At 38.8% G+C, this 17,895-nt stretch overlaps 1 protein-coding gene across 4 annotated transcripts in view; it reads left to right on the forward strand.

Annotated features, from left to right (window-relative positions):
* Positions 1-17,895, forward strand: part of LRCH1 (leucine rich repeats and calponin homology domain containing 1) — a 256,069-nt gene that overhangs the window by 211,598 nt on the left and 26,576 nt on the right. For 2 of the 4 annotated variants that reach the window (XM_060194835.1, XM_060194836.1), the window contains exons 16-18: positions 4,455-4,562; positions 14,344-14,453; positions 16,611-16,748. In XM_060194835.1, the coding sequence (XP_060050818.1) occupies positions 4,455-4,562; positions 14,344-14,453; positions 16,611-16,748 (356 nt within the window). The remainder of the gene's footprint in view (positions 1-4,454; positions 4,563-14,343; positions 14,454-16,610; positions 16,749-17,895) is intronic. The other 2 variants (XM_060194837.1, XM_060194838.1) reach the window with 1 other exon arrangement.

The raw sequence follows: 17,895 nt of genomic DNA on the forward strand, positions 1-17,895 counted from the left end.
TTTGTTGTTGTTTTTTTTTTACATAGGAAAGTTAATACAGTTACATCCTTTGCCCCAAGTGACCCTTGGTATCCTGTGAGTTATATATGCCTTTTTGTGGGGTGGTGATCACAGAGACAGCTCTGATTTGTCTTCTGCATCTGAAGAGTCTGTATTTACTCATATAACAGCAAGACTCATGTGTAGTCAGGAGTTACTTGTTTGTTTATTTATTTATTTAAATATTATTACTACCAGGGTTATTGTTGAGACTTTGTACTTACATAATTCCACTTCTTTTTTTATTTCTAATTTTTATTTATAAAAAGGCAACATTGACAGAAACCCTACAACTCCACACAATTCCCACCACCACAACTCCATAGCCTACCCCCTTTTGGGCTCCCCCCCCATTTCTTGCTAGGAGGTGAGAGAAAGACACACACACACACACACACACACACACACACACCACAGTACCACTTACGAATTTTCCCCTTTGCATAGTGCTCCCATGTGGTAGCCAGGGGTTTGAACCTGGGTCTTTTTGCATGTTAAAGTGTACACTCTACCAGGTGAGCTATCTCACAGTCTTAGGAGTCATTTTTCTCAGAGAGACTTTCTGCTTATATTACTAAATTTCTTTTCTTTAATTTTTTATTTATAAAAAGGAAACATTGACAAAACCATAGAAAAGGAGGGGTATAACTTCGCCCAATTCCCACCACTAGACCTCCATATACTATCCCCTCTACTGATAGCTTTCCTATTCTTTAACTCTCTGGGAGTATGGACCCAAGATCATTGTGGGATGCAGAAGGTTGAAGGTCTGGTTTCTGTCATTGCTTCCCTGCTGAACATGGGTGTTGACAGGTTGATCCATACCCAGCCTGCCTCTCTCTTTCCCTAGTGGGAAAGGGCTCTGGGGAAGTAGCTCCAAGGTACATGGTGGGGTTGTCTGTCCAGGGAAGTCTGGTCGCATACTGCTAGCATCTGGAACCTGGTGGCTGAAAAGAGAGTTAGCATACAAAGCCAAACAAATTGTTGAACAATCATGGACCTAAAGGCTGGAATAGTGCAGATGAAGTGTTGGGGGGGTCCTCCATTTTGTAGATAGCTAGTAGGCATATTTTAGTTATATTTCAAAGGGCCTGTAGCTATACTAATGTTTTTTTTTTTCCCTGAGCCTGAAATCTGATATGCAGGTGGATCCTAATTATTGTCTGGGGAGATGATGTCATGGCTGGAAAAAGGACGAGAAAGCTGGATCAGGGAAGAGAGTAGCTCCCTAATATGGGAAAGGGGTATAAATATTGTTGACTGTAAACCCCACCGACTTAATGTGATCTGGGGCCCATAATTAGCTTAGGAGCCTGTGTGACCTCTGCATCCCTCTAGATCTGAGCTCATATTCTGTGGTATGACTAGGGACATTCCATGCTGCCCTACGATCGACCCATCTTCCACAGGTATAGCATAGAGTCTGTTGTCCATCCTCCCTTCAGAGGATGGAACATTCTTTACAACATTGTTGATCCAAGTTGAGGGCAAGGTCTTATGGGGCCACAAAGTGGTCTATTTTGTTTTCTCTGATACAAATGACCGGTAACAATGGAGATTTATTTGAGTTACAGACCCATCAAGTCTGTTTGGGAATCTCAGGATTCCCCAATTAGGGCCCCAGCTGGTGGAGTAGCCTGATAGTGACTAAAGAGTCTTCGTTAAAGTATGCCAGTCTCTTGCCCTTATTCAGCTTTTGCAGTCCTTGCTTTGATAAAGTTAGCTTTGGAGTGAGTAAGATAACTATAATAGGAAGTAGGTGAGGAGGGTATCTAAGTCTAAGTGGACACTATTTAATTATGAATAAATTTCTTTTTAGTTTATCATTAATATCGTCACAAAAGTAAATTCTAACAAGTGTGAAATAACCACTGACTCTGAAAAGGACTAGAAAAAAATTAGTTCTTCACGTACTTCAGTTTTGTCATTGTTTGCCTTTTTCTAGTTCCTCTCTTGTCTTAACATTTTTTATTCTTAGGTCTTTTGAATATATACACACTACTAATGCTATTAAATGCTAAGAAAGGAATCAGATACCTATTTTAAAAAGCTTATATAAAAACTCAGGTGTTCTTATGTTTCTTCACAAGGCAATTTAAGGACAGTAGAAGTTAAATCATTTTTTGGAGGGCTTAGTGATTTACAGTACAGTAGTTGTCATGTGGGCAGATATTCTAAAGAAGAATTTAGTTGTAGAATATATATATATGTATATATATGTATATATATATATATTAAGACTTTTTTCAGGTTTTGGAACAGGTTAATTGAACTTGAGACCTGGTATGGTGGTTTACTCATATTATCATGAGCTGTAAGCTAAAACTACTTGAGAAAAATGCTTGGGTATGACTAGGGTTAGAGATGCTTTATGATGCTTTTTAAAAAAATTATGCAAGAAATAAGAGTCAGATGAGTGGCCTCCTCATTTCTGGAACTAGCATTTCCACCTAAACTGGGCTTAAGACCTAAACTGGGCTTCTTTTCCCATGATCTCAGGTGTATGTTTGGAGGATAGGAAGTTACTTAGGACCTTTGTGCCATTAATGGTGACTCATAAGCAGAGCTATATCTACATACTGAGGGCCCCTTAGTTAGCTAACAATTCTGTCACTACACTCAGTTTTAGATCATTTGGTAATGTGTTATAATTGATCAAATCAGGGACCAGGTGGTGGCTGACTAGGTAGAACACACACGTTAATGACTGCAAAGACCCAGATTTGAACCTATGATCCTCAGCTGCAGGGGGGAGTCTTCATGAATGGTGGAGCAGTGCTGCAGGTGTCTTCCCTCCCCTCCCCTCCTCTACTCACCCTTCTCTTCTCTTCTCCCTGCCTCTCACCCTCTATCAAAAAGAAAGAAAAAAGGAAAAATGACCACCATGAGAGATGGAATTGTGTAGGGCACTGAGCCCCCAGCATAACCCTGGTAGAAAAAAAAAGTGAATCAAAAGTTTAGCAGTTCTCCAAAGAACTGTTTTCATTTGAATATGTGTCTTTGCAATTTCAGTTGTAAAATTGTCTCTGAATTTTCTTTTTTAATCTTTTGAGGGGATCTAAACTTGTGTTTTTGATATGATACTGGCATTATTGAGCAATTTCAAATTCTTTGTAGTGGTGAAAAAAAAAAAGGAATATTTCTTTTGAATAACAGGAAACATAATTTCTGGTCCAGGCCTGTAGCCTTTCTATAATGCTCACTTACCAATGTGGAAATTGTCATAGTTGTTGAAAGCTATGTGGATTTCATTACTGCAGATGATGATTTATCTTCAAGAACCTCAAGGGACTTGTTGGAATTCTGTAAAGCTAGCATTATACACTGAAAGTTTTAGAAGTTTAATTTTCAAAATTTATACTACACTTTCCACATATTCTAGGAAATAATGTATAGTAATATTAATTGAAGACCATATAATTTAAGTAACTTTAAAGCTTTTGAAAGCCAAGTAATTTTTATCTTAAGTATGTATGTCTCATGGGCTTAATGTTAAAAGTTAAAACAGACTGTTCAAATCAATGAATTGGCATAAGAACTTAGATTTTTATAGTGGGCTGACAGTTTTCTTCAAACAAAACATTTTTTCTCTTCTTTGGTTTCCTTTGAAGAAAGACAACTGTATAAACACAAATGCTTAGACCTAGAACCGTATCCCTCTACTAACTCTAACCAATGATTAGATTAAAGTTATTTTAGTATTTCCTAAACATGGTTACTGTATAAATATTTAGTGCAAAAAAAGAGAGATGCTATCATTTCATAAAGGATAAATGTAAAAGTGTTTGAAATTGATTGCTATCTATTGCTCAATAGGGTTTGTTGTTTAAAAGGCTATACTAATGTCCCAAATTCTCTTTGAACTAACCAGTATTGATGACAGTAGCGAGTGGTGTATGCCACAGACTGGGTAGAATTGACTAAATTATCAGTGTCTTCAAAGAGAAATTTTACAGTGCCTTGGAAAAAAATTCATTAATGGTTAACATTGATTCTATGATTTTATTTTAAAATAATAGTTATAGTTACATACTTGTGGCTTTGTCTGTGTAATTAAATAGCATGTATGAATCTTATGTTTCTGGTATGTCTGCTTTTTATCTGCATAATCTATGGGTACTCTTTCTCTCTATTGACTCTCAAGTGTGTGGGCTTGCACAACTGTTAAGATTAACGATATTAACTGCATGCAAACAATATGGTTGATAAGTACTAACACTCAGTTTTTATCATTCTTTCTATCCCATGCGCCATCTTTCATTCTACTCCTATATTGTACTTTTGAAATTAAATCCCATAATATGAAACTCGCTTCATTTCCATACAATCCTTATGCCATTTGTGAATGCTGCTGCCCCTTTGGTTTTTCCTGGTCCTTGTGCAACTATACGCGGACTGGCTCTCTCACTCTCCAGCAGACCCAGCCCTCACTCTTCCTCCTATCTCCTTCAACAAACTCACACAGGCACAAACATGGGACAGCTCTAGCTACAGTGTTCCATCAGAAGGAGACAGTGACAATGGTAGGTGACTTTGTACCTGTTTTTCAATGTTATTAAGCCGGTGAATATACTGAAATTCATTTCAGTACATCTGAAGATAGTGCATACCTATCTGCATGTCTGGTATAAGACAATGCAAAAACTGGAATGAGAAGTCCAGAAAAGTGCATGTGGATTGTTCTTTTGAAGTTTGACAAGCTACATTTTTAATTATCTCACTTTTTCCATGTTGTGGGAGAACTTTGCAATCATTTCTTCTCTAGTTTTTCTGCTTAGGTTTTTTTTAGTTTGTTTGCTTGTTTACAAAAATTGGGGGTTGCATAGATGGATTATCTCTGCTTATTCCTGCATCTGAACTCTATGCTTTCAGGGTTTGGGTTTTAATAAGTGACTTTATGTAAGATTTTAAGGATAGTTAAGATATGATGTGGCTGCTCTATGAGTGGTTTACTGAAAGTACTGTCAACACTGGGAAAATTCTATAGATGAAAAGAAATAACTTTGACCTGATTTTTTCAAAGTCTGTATAAATTATGGCATGATACTTTCTATTTTATTGGGATTTAAGTTCATTTGTACAATACTGAAGAATAATTAACTTGGTTTGAGAATTAAATTTACAGATTAAAAATAGGGGGTAGACAACTACAACTAATATGGATAGCTTTTTAAAATTAAATTATTACTTTATAAAATGGAAACACTGACAAAACCATAGGATAAGAGGGGTACAATTCCTACCACCATAACTCCATATGACCTCCCCTCCCCTGATAGCTTTCCTATTCTTTAACTTTATGGGAGTATGGACCCAGGGTCATTATGGGGTGCAGAAGGTGGAAGGTCTGGCTTCTGTAATTGATTCCCCGCTGAACATGGGCGTTGACAGGTCGATAGCTTTTTAACTTATGCCACTATACCTATTAATAGGTCCAAATATATTATTTAGTTATACTTATCACATATATCTGCATCTCCATTCTAGTTCAATGTTAGTCTGATTTTAAACATTTTATTTCAATATACAAAGCGATGAAAGTAATATCAGATGAGAGAGTATGATTCATACGAAAAAGGAGTGAGGCCAAAATAACAATACAAACAATAGGAAGATATGCATTCTGATAATACCTTTTTATAATTAAGAATGTTACATATATTTAAAATATTTACTATGATTTAAGATCAAAGTTCAAAAATGATTTTCCAGTTTTCATTGTTTAGTAGGATAATGTATTTTTGATAGGTCAGTTATAAAAGGAATTTCACTACCTTATCGTTGACTAAATGTTTTAGCTGAAAATAAATATGATCAAACAACCACAGTAAAACACAAATCTCTCTTATCCTATTTTAAATTCTGGAAGTGGAAGAGGATTAAATGGAAACTCTTTTGACAAAGTGTTCCTTTATTTAAAAATTTTAAGGAGGGGAGAGGCAATTTTGTTTTTCAGAATGCACAACTATTTATAGATCTGATGTTTAAAGGAGATAAAGCCTAGAGTGAAGGATTTATGTGTATTTGGTATCCTGAGGAGCGGTATCTGAAACCAAAGAACTTTGTTCTCCGAACTTGGATTTAGAATTTCTCTCTACATAGATGATTCAACTGAAACTAGAAAGATGAGGTGACAGGCTTTGTCAAACAACTTAAGGTGGGGAGGGGGTCATACCCAGGACTCTGAATCCTCCCCACATCTACATTCATTTGGTGGATGTTTCTTGAGGACTCTGCACAAACTAATAAGCAAGACTGCCTCATTTTATTTTACTTAAAAGAAAATTCTCATAGAAAATAAACAGTGGGGCTGGGCGGTGGTGCTCCTGGTTGAGTGCACATGTTACAATGCACAAGGACCTGGGTTCAAGCCCCCGTCCCCACCTGCATGAGGAAAGCTTTGCAAGTGGTGAAGCAGGGCTACAGGTGTCTCTCTGTCTCTCGCCTTCTCTGTTGCCCCCTTCCCCCTCAATTTCTGGTTGCCTCTATCCAATAAATAAATAAAGATAAAAAAAAGAAAAGAAAATAGTCGGGTGGTAGCACAGCAGGTTAAGCACCACATGTGGCGCAAAGCACAAGGACCGGCGTAAGGATCCCAGTTCGAGCCCCCGGATCCCCACCTGCAGGGGAGTTGCTTCACAATTGGCAAAGCAGGTCTGCAGGTGTCTATCTTTCTCTCCTCCTCTCTGTCTTCCCCTCCTCTCTCCATTTTTCTCTTTCCTATCCAACTACAAGGACATCGATAACAACAATAATAACTACAACAATAAAACAACAAGGGCAACAAAAGGGGAAATAAATAAATATTAAACAAAATTTTAAGTTTAAAAAAAAGGAAATAATCACAGTGAAAATCCTTAAAATAAAATAACTGCAATAGTGATTTGATTTTTTTGTGTCAGAGAAAACTCTAGGGATTTATGTGTAGCAAGTACCTTGTACCACAACAATCATAATTTGATTTTTTTTTTTTGGCCTCCAGGGCAGGCACTATGAATCCATTGCTCCTCGAAGCCATTTTTTCCATTTTGTTGCCCTTGTTTTTGCCCTTCTTATTGTTGTCATTGCTGTTGTTCTTGTTGGATAGGAGAGAGAGAAATGGAGAGAGGAGGGGAAGTCAGAGAGGAGGAGAGAAAGATAGACACCTGCAGACCTGCTTTACTGCTTGTGAAGCGACCCCCCTGCAGGTGGAGAGCTGGGAACTCGAGCCGGTCCTTGCACTTTGCTGTGTACACTTAACCTGTTGCACTACTGCCCAGCCCCCAAATGGATTGTTTTTATTGCTTGGGTTTGGTCAGTCACAGCAGCCATTTGTCCCCATTTGCAGTTTGTCCATAATCTGCCCTGGGTAGGGGGGCCTCGCGGTAGTACACCAGGTTAAGCGCGTGTAACGTGAAGTGCAGACAGGCATAATGTTCCCAGCTGGAGCGCCGGGCTCTCCACCTGCAGGGGGGTCACTTTGCAAGCAGTGAAACAGGTCTGCAGGTGTCTATCTCCCCCTGTCTATCTTCCCCTCCTCTCTCAATTTTTCTCTGTCCTATCCAACAACAACTGCAGCAGCAGCAGCAGCAACAACAACAACAATAACAATGGAAACAGATGGCCACCAGGAGCAACAACAATGGAAACAGATAGCCACCAGGAGCATGGATTCATAGAGCAGGAGCTGAGCCCCAGTGCTAACCCTGTAGGCAAAAAAAAAAAAAAAAAAAAAAGGCCCTGAGCAACAAAGAATTTTCTGTGAATATTTGCAAATGCTAGTACATAACTTAGATCTGATCTTTGATATAGTCATTATCATTGTTAACATCTTCCTGTAATTTGACTACATTTTAAACTAAAGATGCTATACTCTATGTATCCACAAGTTACTAGCTAGTGTTGGAAGAGGAATACACTCTACTTTTTATGTGGTTCTTATTGGTTCTTCTTATGTAAGAGATTCTAATCAGTGGCTTGGCATTCCAGCACTGACATCAGTTTTATTTCCTCATATCTTATCCATTATTCACTATCTGCAATTTTCTCCACTTTTGTAAATAAATGGCAGCTTGCTGCTAGCACAATTTAACACTATGCAACTTTCCTTTTGTTTATAATTTTTTAGCTATTCTTTTGTTGGCATTTTTATGCCCTAACCACTGTCTTGCTTTGTATTAAAGTGCTCCTGTTTTTAAATTATTCCAGTATTCTGTCCTAAATCTTATTTTAAATTTCCATTTTCTATAAAAATTTATTTCTCAAAGGAATTTAGAAAAAGGCCAAACTGACTTAGAAGGTCCATAGGAGTTTAAGTTTCCACAATCCCTGAAGTTTCATTTCCAAGCATGAATGAGGGAGTGTGTGAAAGCTTGTCTGTAGGTCTGTTTAGTTCTGGGGTCTGAATGGGGCAGCTTCTTTTTAGTTTGTTCTTAACTTGCAAATCTAACTTCTGATCTTTCCCTTACTCTTACAACCTGACTACTCTGCAGCTATCCTTTCTCTTTCATTTTGAAGTTCAAGCCATTCTTAGGAGGGGGAGATAACTCATCTAGTAGGGCACTTGCTTTCTCATGGACACTGCTTGGGGCTATGCCCCAGCATCACATGGAAGTGCCTCAGGACAAGGGGAAACTCTGGTGCTGTGGTTTCTCTCCCTCTCTGAAAGAAACATCTTTAAAAAAAAAAAAAAGCTTGATAACAAAGAAGTCATGCATATAGGCAGTCCTGGTGTCACCAGAAAGAATTCTTATCTTGGGGCCAGGTGAGCACACAAGTTTACCGTACCCATGGACCTAGTTCAAGTCCCTGGTCCTCACCTACAGGCTGGGGGAAGCTTCATGAGCATCGAAGCAGGGCTACAGGTCTTTTCCCTTCGATTCCCTCCTCTTCCCTCTCTCTCTCTCTACACACACACACACACACACACACACACACACACACACACACACGAAACTATTTAGCTGGCTCAAGATTTATGATTTTTTTTTCTTTTGCCTCTAGGGTTATCGCTAGGGCTTAGTGCCTGCACTACAAATCTACTACTCCTGGTGGCCATTTTTTCTCTTTAAGAGAAGTAATAGAGATATAGAAGGAGAAGAGAGAGACAGAAAAGGAGAGACACTTATAGCACTATTCCACCACCTGGGAAGCTTCCCTGAAGCAGGTGGGGGGGGATCAAGGACTTGAATCTAGGACCTTGCTCATGCTAATGTGTGCACTTTACTGGGTGAGCCATTAAATCCAGTTTTTTCACTTTTTTTTTTTTTTGCCTCCAGGTTATTGCTGGGACTTGGTGCCTGTACTACAAATCCACTGCTCCTAACAGACATTTTTCCCTTTATTTTATTTTATTTTTTATTATTGGATAGGACAGAGAGAAATTGAGAAAGGAGGGGAGGATAGAGAGAAAGATACATACCTGTAGACCTGCTTCACTGCTTGTGAAGTGACCTGCCTGCAGATGGGGTGCTGGGAACTTGAACTGGGATCCTTAGGCTTTGCTCTATGTGTACTAAACCCAGTGCACTACCACCAAGTCCCCAATTTCTTTACTTCTAGAGAGAAGTTCAGACTAACGCTCCATGCTCCCACAGAGAAGATAACTTTTCTCATTATGTTAAATTTGTAACAATAAAGGTTAATATAGACTGAAACTTAACTAGAGTGCATTTCATGTAACAAACATTTCAGGCAGTTTTTAGAGCAGCTGACTTTTCCAGCTGAACTAAAGAGACATTCTCCCCCCCCCCCCAGGGTTATCTCTGGGTCTCGGTGCCTGCACCAGGAATCTACTCCTGGAGGCTATTTTTTCCTTTTTGTTGCCCTTGTTGTTTATCATATTGTTGTGATTATTATTGTTATCATTGTCATTGCTGTCACTGTTGCTGGATAGGACAGAGGGAAATCGGGGACAGAGAGAAATCGAGAGAAGAGGGGTGAGAGAAAGACACCTGCAGACCTGCTTCACTGCTTGTGAAGTGACCTCCCTGCAGTTGGGGAGCTGGGGGCTCAAACAAAAAGGATCTTTAAGCCAGTAAGTTGATCCTTGTGCTTTGGGCCATGTGCACTTAACCCGCTGTGCTACCGCCCAACCCCTTTAACTGAAAAGATAATTCTTATAACAATTAGAGAAGTGCTTTCTTGTCACATCTTTAAATATTTATTTAGTGTCTGCCTACTGTACTCAAGTAATGATGCTTAATACAATGGATAAAGCTCTGAAAAAGACACAGAGCTCTGCTTCCATGGAACTTTATTTCAGAGTCTAGTGCAGTCAGACCTGGAAACTACACTGTTAAAGACTTTTCATGCAAGGGAAAATTTAAACTGGTTACCACTGTAGGATGATCTTTGCCAGTATATTCTCCAGTACTCTGGTCCTTGAGTGAAGGAATTTCTGAAATCCTTGTTTCATGTAATCGTTCAAAAAACTGCTCTCTGGGCAGGGATAAATGGACATAAACTCTTACAGAGAGGTCTTTAACATAAGACAGAAAGTAGTGAGTGTTGTGAGAGAGGCAGGAATAAAATATTTTGTCCATTGAGAGGACATAAATCACTCTCAGGTTGAGAAAGAAGATGAGGAATGATGAAGGGAGGTAGATACAATGAAAAAGTATATGGAATTAAAACATTTTACTTATTTATTCATATACTGAATAGAGATAAAGAGAAACTGAGATGGAAGGAGGATATAGACACTGGTCGCACTGTTTGTGAAGCTGCTTCTGCAGGTGGGGATCGGAGATTTGAACTTGAGTCCTTGTGCATGGTAATCTCAGGGGGAGCCACTACCTAGCCCCCTAAAAAAATCAGTAGAACTTGATCTGTACCTTCATGGATCTATTTTATATTCTGTGCAAGCATGTTCATCCTTTCCCGCAGGGTCATTGTTCAGAGATGTGTCTCTTCTGGTAAATGAATTGTGTATATATCTTCTCCAGTATTTGAATGTTTTTATTTATATTTCACACATCCTAATTGAACAGTTAAGCAGGATTCATGTTTTTCCTGCAACTTAAAGTCATTTATGTTTATTTCTTTTTACTCAATCTCAACCTCATACTCATTCTTCCCTCCTTCTGCTCTTCCCTTTCTTTTCCTTCTTATTTATACTTATTTTGAAAAACAAACACTAAAAGCACTTCTCTTCTTCTTGATATGGCCTCGCATTCTCAAGTTGTTTCCCTGAACTAAAAGAGTAAAAAAATGAATTTGATTTGAAATTTAGTGATACATTTCACCAGAAGAATAATTCTTCCAGAGATCAATTTCTTGATGCTTTGGTTCAGGCTGTTTATTACATTTATTATTGAAATGACTTTTGAAGCAAAAAGATATCAACACTCTAACATAGTTACCAAAATATCCCAGTGAATCACTCCATCATTACAAATGTATGTGCTGTATAGATTTTTATTAACCTAAAGTGTTTTTTTAATATGTAAAATATTTCAGAAAACTGATCTGTTTAGAAAGCTTTTTGTAGTGTAGTCATGCTTCCCAGTAATAGATTTATATTTGAAAAACCTCAGGTTAAGATGTGTTTTAGCACTTATTGATAGCTGAACATTCAGAGCAAGTACCCAAGCTTATACTTTGTCCTCATAAGGCACTTAGCAATTTAAGCTGAAAATCAGCGCCAAGAAATTGAAACCCCAGACATCATTGTATTTTTCAGTTCTCTCAGGGCTCTCATAAAGGCATAGATAGTTGAACTGTGTGCTCTTAAAAGCTCACAGTGAATTTAACTTCCGGATAGTTGCATACTTGAGTATGAAATCTGCCAATAAAAACATATTGAAAATATTAAACGTGCAATATTAGATAAGATTGCTCCATTAAAAAAGCAAGGGAAAATTAAACTTCCAAAGAAAACATTAGATCTGTATAAAAAGTTTTGGGGCTCCCCTTGCTGGCTAGTGTGTGTATTACCCAACTTTGCCAGTATTCCTTGACCTTTTGGGTAAATTTGATAGACTTGTCTTTGCCAGTGTGGATTAATTCTGGCCATTAAGTTTTCATATTTACTTCTTCTGTTTCTTTTTAAACAGGTAGGTATTTTGTTGGACCTGATATGTACTATAGAGAGGCAAATTTAACAATACCTTTTCATGGTTCCTGTTTTGCCAAATTTCTCTTTACCCTGTGAACTTGTCAGCTCTCCCTGCTGGATTTCTCAAACCTGTTTCCTTTGCCAACCTTTCCTTTGTTGTTCTCACTTCCTGTGAGGTGTTTTTTATAGACCCTGGTGACAATTCTTCAGGATATGCCTTTGTTCCTTTTTATCTGTCATGTCTCTGAAAAGTTGAGGCAAAGACCAGACCCCAAATTGAGTTCTTGCTGAGGTTTCAGAATCTACTGTGTACATTAAACCATCTTCTTTCCTCATTAACTATAAACCAAGGGTTTATTGAGATGTTTCAAATTTTGCATCTCCCAGTACAGGATCAGATTATGGACTCAGTTTTCTGATTTAGAAAGAATGTACGGTATAATGCAGGCCGTTTGTTAAAATAATCTAATCCAAAGAGAATAAATTGAGATTAAAATGATTTAATTGGGTGAGAACAGATTGATTATATGAAGTGAATTCATTTTTAATTCAAAGTAAATCATTTAATTTTTAAACTGATACTTTTAAAATTGGAGTTCTACTCTCTCTCTCTCTCTGAAAGTCTACAGTGACATACAACTCTTTAACATCTCTTTGTCCATGGAATTGTGTTTGGAGAGTTGACAGTCTTAACAGGATAAAAATTCCAAGAACAGGGGGTCGGGCGGTGGCGCAGTGGGTTAAGCACATGTGGTGCAAAGCGCAGGGACCGGCGTTAAGGATCCTGGTTCGAGCCCCCAGCTCCCCACCTGCAGGGGAATCGCTTCACAGGCGGTGAAGCAGGTCTGCAGGTGTCTATCTTTCTCTCCCCTTCTCTGTCTTCCCCTCCTCTCTCCATTTCTCTCTGTCCTATCCAACAACGAATTGCGTCAACAAGGGCAATAATAATAACCACAATGAAGCTACAACAAGGGCAACAAAAGGGGGAAAAAGAAATGGCCTCCAGGAGCGGTGGATTCATGGTGCAGGCACCGAGCCCAGCAATAACCCTGGAGGAGGAAAAGAAGAAAAAAAAAAAAAATTCCAAGAACAAACAGATCAAGTTCAATTCTGCTCTGTATATTATAATAGTGATTAAAACCCTAGCTATGACCATAGCTATGTATAGATTATTTTGTACCTTTTTTTTTTTTGCATTTTATCTTAAAGAGATCTTTCAAAGGCCTACAGCATTCATTTGCTGTAAAACCAGACTTAACTCTTTTCAGAAGGAACTTCTCCGATAGTTGCCACTCTAGGAGATTGGAATTTTAAGGACCTGAAGCCAAGGATCATCTCTGGAACATTCTCTAGTCTTGCCAACTTTTCTAAAAAACTAAAAGTTTGTGGTCATCTCTGAAGTAACTTTGGATGCATTGTCAATAATATGATAGAAGGCATACTTTGTTCAGTCCTTACTCAGCTAAGGGTATCTTTATCCTGTGTATTGTCACTTAGCCCCTGCTTTTTTTTTTTTTAATTTCTTTATTGGGGAATTAATGTTTTACATTCAACAGTAAATACAATAGTTTGCACATGCATAACATTCCCCAGTTTCCCATATAACAATACAACCCCCGCTATGTCATTTATCATCCTTCGTGGACCTGTATTCTCCCCACCCACCCACCCCAGAGTCTTTTACTTTGGTGCAATATGCCAATTACATTTCAGGTTCTACTTTTTAACCTTGCCAGAGTACTGCTTAGCTCTGATTTATGGTAGTTTCTGGGATTGCACCTGGGTTGTCCCATGCCTTCCACTGAAAGTTGATGGTGCAGTGTCCCAGACCTATCACTTACCTCTAATACAGGCATATGCAAATTTTAGTCACAAAATCATTAACTTGTTTTCTTCTTAACACGTAAAAAGCAGTTATCTGAATTTATAGAAAGTATGACAAAACTCCTAAGTATAAATGGTAACTCTAAAGCCAGTGGGAAATGACAGCAAGGGCACTTGTTACAATGGTTTGGGATACGTCTTGAATCTTTTCTAGATTCAGCTTATTTTTGTCTTTTGTTAATTTGCAAAACCCAGTGTAATTTAAATGTAATCTTCTTTAGACTGCCTGCATTGAACTTCCCTTTTGAAATCAGAATTTTTTTGTTTATTTGAATAGCAAATGGATTATTTTGGATAAATCAAGAAAATGTTCATATAATTTAAATATGGCAGCCAGTACCCAACACTTCAATAAAAGCTTTTTTTTTCTCCTTATCTTATAGTATTTATAAGACCTCAGAGAAATTTGGAATCTGTAGACCCACAGTTTACAATTCGGAGGAAAATGGAACAGATGAGAGAAGAAAAAGAATTGGTGGAACAACTCCGTGAGGTACCTAAGAAATAATGTCTAATAATTTTCAGAAAGGGATGCAGTATTTTTTCTTTTTTTCTTTGTATCAGAGCACTGCTTAGCTCTGGATTATGGTAGTACTAGGGATTGAACCTGGGGCATTTGATGCCTCAGGCAAGGAAGTCTTTTTTGCATAAACATTATGTTGAAGCAGCATTCTTTATATTTATTTATTTGTTTATTTATTTATTTGGTAGAGTTAGAGAGGAATTAAAAAGGAAGTGGAGATAGAAGGACAGAGAATGAGAGACATTTGCAGCACTTTTTCACCACTCTAGAAACCTTCTCCCTAGAGGTGGGGACAGAGAGCTTGAGCCCAGGATCTTGCACATTATAACATGTGTATACTCAACTGGATATGCCACCGCTCAGTCCCAATTAAATTTTATTTTTAAGGAATGGGCTGGAGTGCCACAGACAAATTTCACATGTACCCAGGTAGCCTGTTGACTGTTTGGCATTATCATTTACAATGCTCCTGTGATTGTTTATTCCATTTGTTAAAAATAACTCCAGGGGACTGGGTGGTAACGCAGCGAGTTAAGTACACATGGCATGAAGAGCAATGACTGGCATAAGGATCCCAGTTCAAGCCCCCAGCTCCCCACCTGCAGGGGAGTTGCTTCATAAGTGGTGAAGCAGGTCTGCAGGTGTCTATCTTTTTCTCCCCCTCTCTCTTCCCTTCCTCTCTCAATTTCTCTCTGTCCTATCTAACAACAACAACAATTAACAACAATAACAACAAGAGCAACAAAATGGGGGAAAAATGGCCACCATGAGCAGTGGATTCGTAGTGCAGATACCGAGCACCAGCGATATCCCTGGAGGCAAAAAACAAAACAAAACAAAACAAAAAACTTCTAACGGAGTGGGATGGTAGCACTGGGTTAAGTGCACATAGTGAAGAGTACAAGGACTCACACAAGAATCCCAGTTCAAACCGCCGGCTCCCCACCTGCAGCAGGGTTGCTTTGCAAGTGGTAAAGCAGGCCTCCAGATGTCTATCTCCCCCTCTCTATCTTCCCCTCCCTTTTCAATTTCTCTCTGTCCTATCCAACAACAACAGTGGGGAAAAAAATGGCCTCTAGGAGTGGATTCAGCACCGATTCAGCACCAATCCCAAGCAATAACCCTGGAGGCAATAAAATAACTCCAATCTACAACAGTGGGATTTTGTGAGGAATGTATATGCTAATATAAGTAGAAGTACTTGATGCCCATGTATAGAAGCTAGTGTAATTTCACTTCATCTATATTTTAAAATAATGAACTGTCACTTATTCACTTAGTGATAATCCATTAATTTAAGACAGTCATTTTGTTTTCCAAAGTGGTCAGAAATTTTTTGTCAATCATTTAATAATATCATTTCATGCAAATAAAGACAACAATGAGATACCACTTCACTTCTGTAAGAATGTCATACGTCAGAAAAGGTAGCAACAACAAATGCTGGAAAGTTTGTGGGGACAAAGGAACCCTCCAGCACTGTTTGATGCTCCATTTTCTTTCTCTAGTAAGTGATTGTTGACTTCTAAGTACTCTGTGCCAGGCAGTATCTTAGATAATATGATGAGAGAAGAAAAAAAAAGGCTGTGTTCCATTAAAAAAGCCTAGTCTATTAGAAGAAATAATAACTAAAATGGAAACATATATTCAATTTCAGATAGCTATGGGCTCTGCAATGAGCATTGAATCTGACAGATGAAATTAAACTTAAATTAATGTAGGTCGGGAGTGGGGCGGTAGCACAGTGGGTTAAGCGCACATGGCGCGAAGCGCAAGGACCGGCATAAGGATCCCGGTTTGAGCCCCTGGCTCCCCACCTGCAGGGGAGCTGCTTCACAAGTGGTGAAGCAGGTCTGCAGGTGTCTGTCTTTCTCTACCCCTCTGTCTTCCCTTCCTCTCTCCATTTCTCTCTGTCCTATCCAACAACGATGATAACAACAACAATGATAATAACTACAACAATAAAAAACAACAAGGGCAACAAAAGGGAAAATAAATAAATAAATGTAAAAAAAATAAGGTAGGTCAGCGTCTTTGTTGTTGCAGATGGTACTTTGTATGTAGTTCAGCAGGTAATCAAGCCTGCTGGGTTAATGACAACTGGCTGCCTTCTCATTTCCCCTTCAGAGCATTGAGATGAGACTTAAGGTCAGCTTGCATGAAGACCTGGGGGCTGCACTCATGGATGGTGTTGTCCTCTGCCACCTGATCAATCACATCCGTCCACGATCTGTCGCCAGCATCCATGTCCCCTCACCAGCAGTTGTAAGTAACACCATGTAAAGGGAAGCACTTTTTTATATTAACAGACTGTTTTCTGTAACATGGGGACAATGTTGCTGGTTAAAAATGCCAGTGGGGATACCAAAGTCCAGCTCCAACCTTTCTGTTGAGCCCCAAACAACTAGAAGAGCAGAAAAGGAATGGGACTGGGCAAAAGCAACTCTGGGAAGAGGAAGACTATATGTAAATGATAGGAACATTTGTTTTAAACATAATCTCAGCAAAGAAATTATTATTTTGGGTGTTAACTTTAAGAGTGTAGGGTCAAAAAGTGTTTTTGTTTTGTTTTGTTTTAAGATAGAGACAGAGAGGCAGAGAGAGTGAAAGAAAAAAGATCACTCAAGCTTCCTCCAAGGCAGTGGAGGCCAGTGCGAATCTGGATCACACATATGGCAAAGCAGTGCAGAGTGCAGTATCCAAGTGAGCTATTTCACTGATCCTAAAAAGCTTTTTTTTTTTTTTTTTGCCTCCAGGGTCATCACTGGGTCTCAGAGCCTGCACTAGGAATCCACTGCTGGAGGCTATTTTTCCCCTTTTGTTGCCATTGTTGTTTATCATTGTTGTAGTTATTATTGTTGTTGCATAGGACAGAGAGAAATCCAGAGGGGGGAAAGAAAGACAGACACCTGCAGACCTGCTTCACTGCTTGTGAAGTAACTCCCCCCCCCCCTTGCAAATGGGAAGTCAGGGCTCAAACCAGGATGCCTATGCTGGTCTGTGCACTTCACGCCATGTGCGCTTAACCCTCTGCACTACTGCCTGCCCCCTGCTTATTTTTTTTTCTTTTAAGTAAAGCTTTTTTGGTAGCAGCTTTTCTTCTAAATGGAATTTCATTCTTTTCTTTTCTTTTTTTTTGCTTCCAGTATTATCGCTGGGACTCGTGTCTGCACTATGAATCTATTGCTCCTGGAGGCTATTTTTCCCTTTTGTTGCCCTCTAAATGGAATTTCTCTCCTTTATTAATCACTGGGGGCTCTAGGACAGATCTGAAAAGATGTGAATATAGAGCCATTAGGAACCTATCAACCTGAGGTTGGTCAGGCTTATATCCTACTAACGTTTGTATCTATATTTAAGGGTTTTTTATTATTATTATTGCCGCCAGGGTTATCATTAGGACTCTGTGTCT

Source organism: Erinaceus europaeus, chromosome 7 (assembly GCF_950295315.1).
Source record: "Erinaceus europaeus chromosome 7, mEriEur2.1, whole genome shotgun sequence".
NCBI classification, from domain to species: domain Eukaryota; kingdom Metazoa; phylum Chordata; class Mammalia; order Eulipotyphla; family Erinaceidae; genus Erinaceus; species Erinaceus europaeus.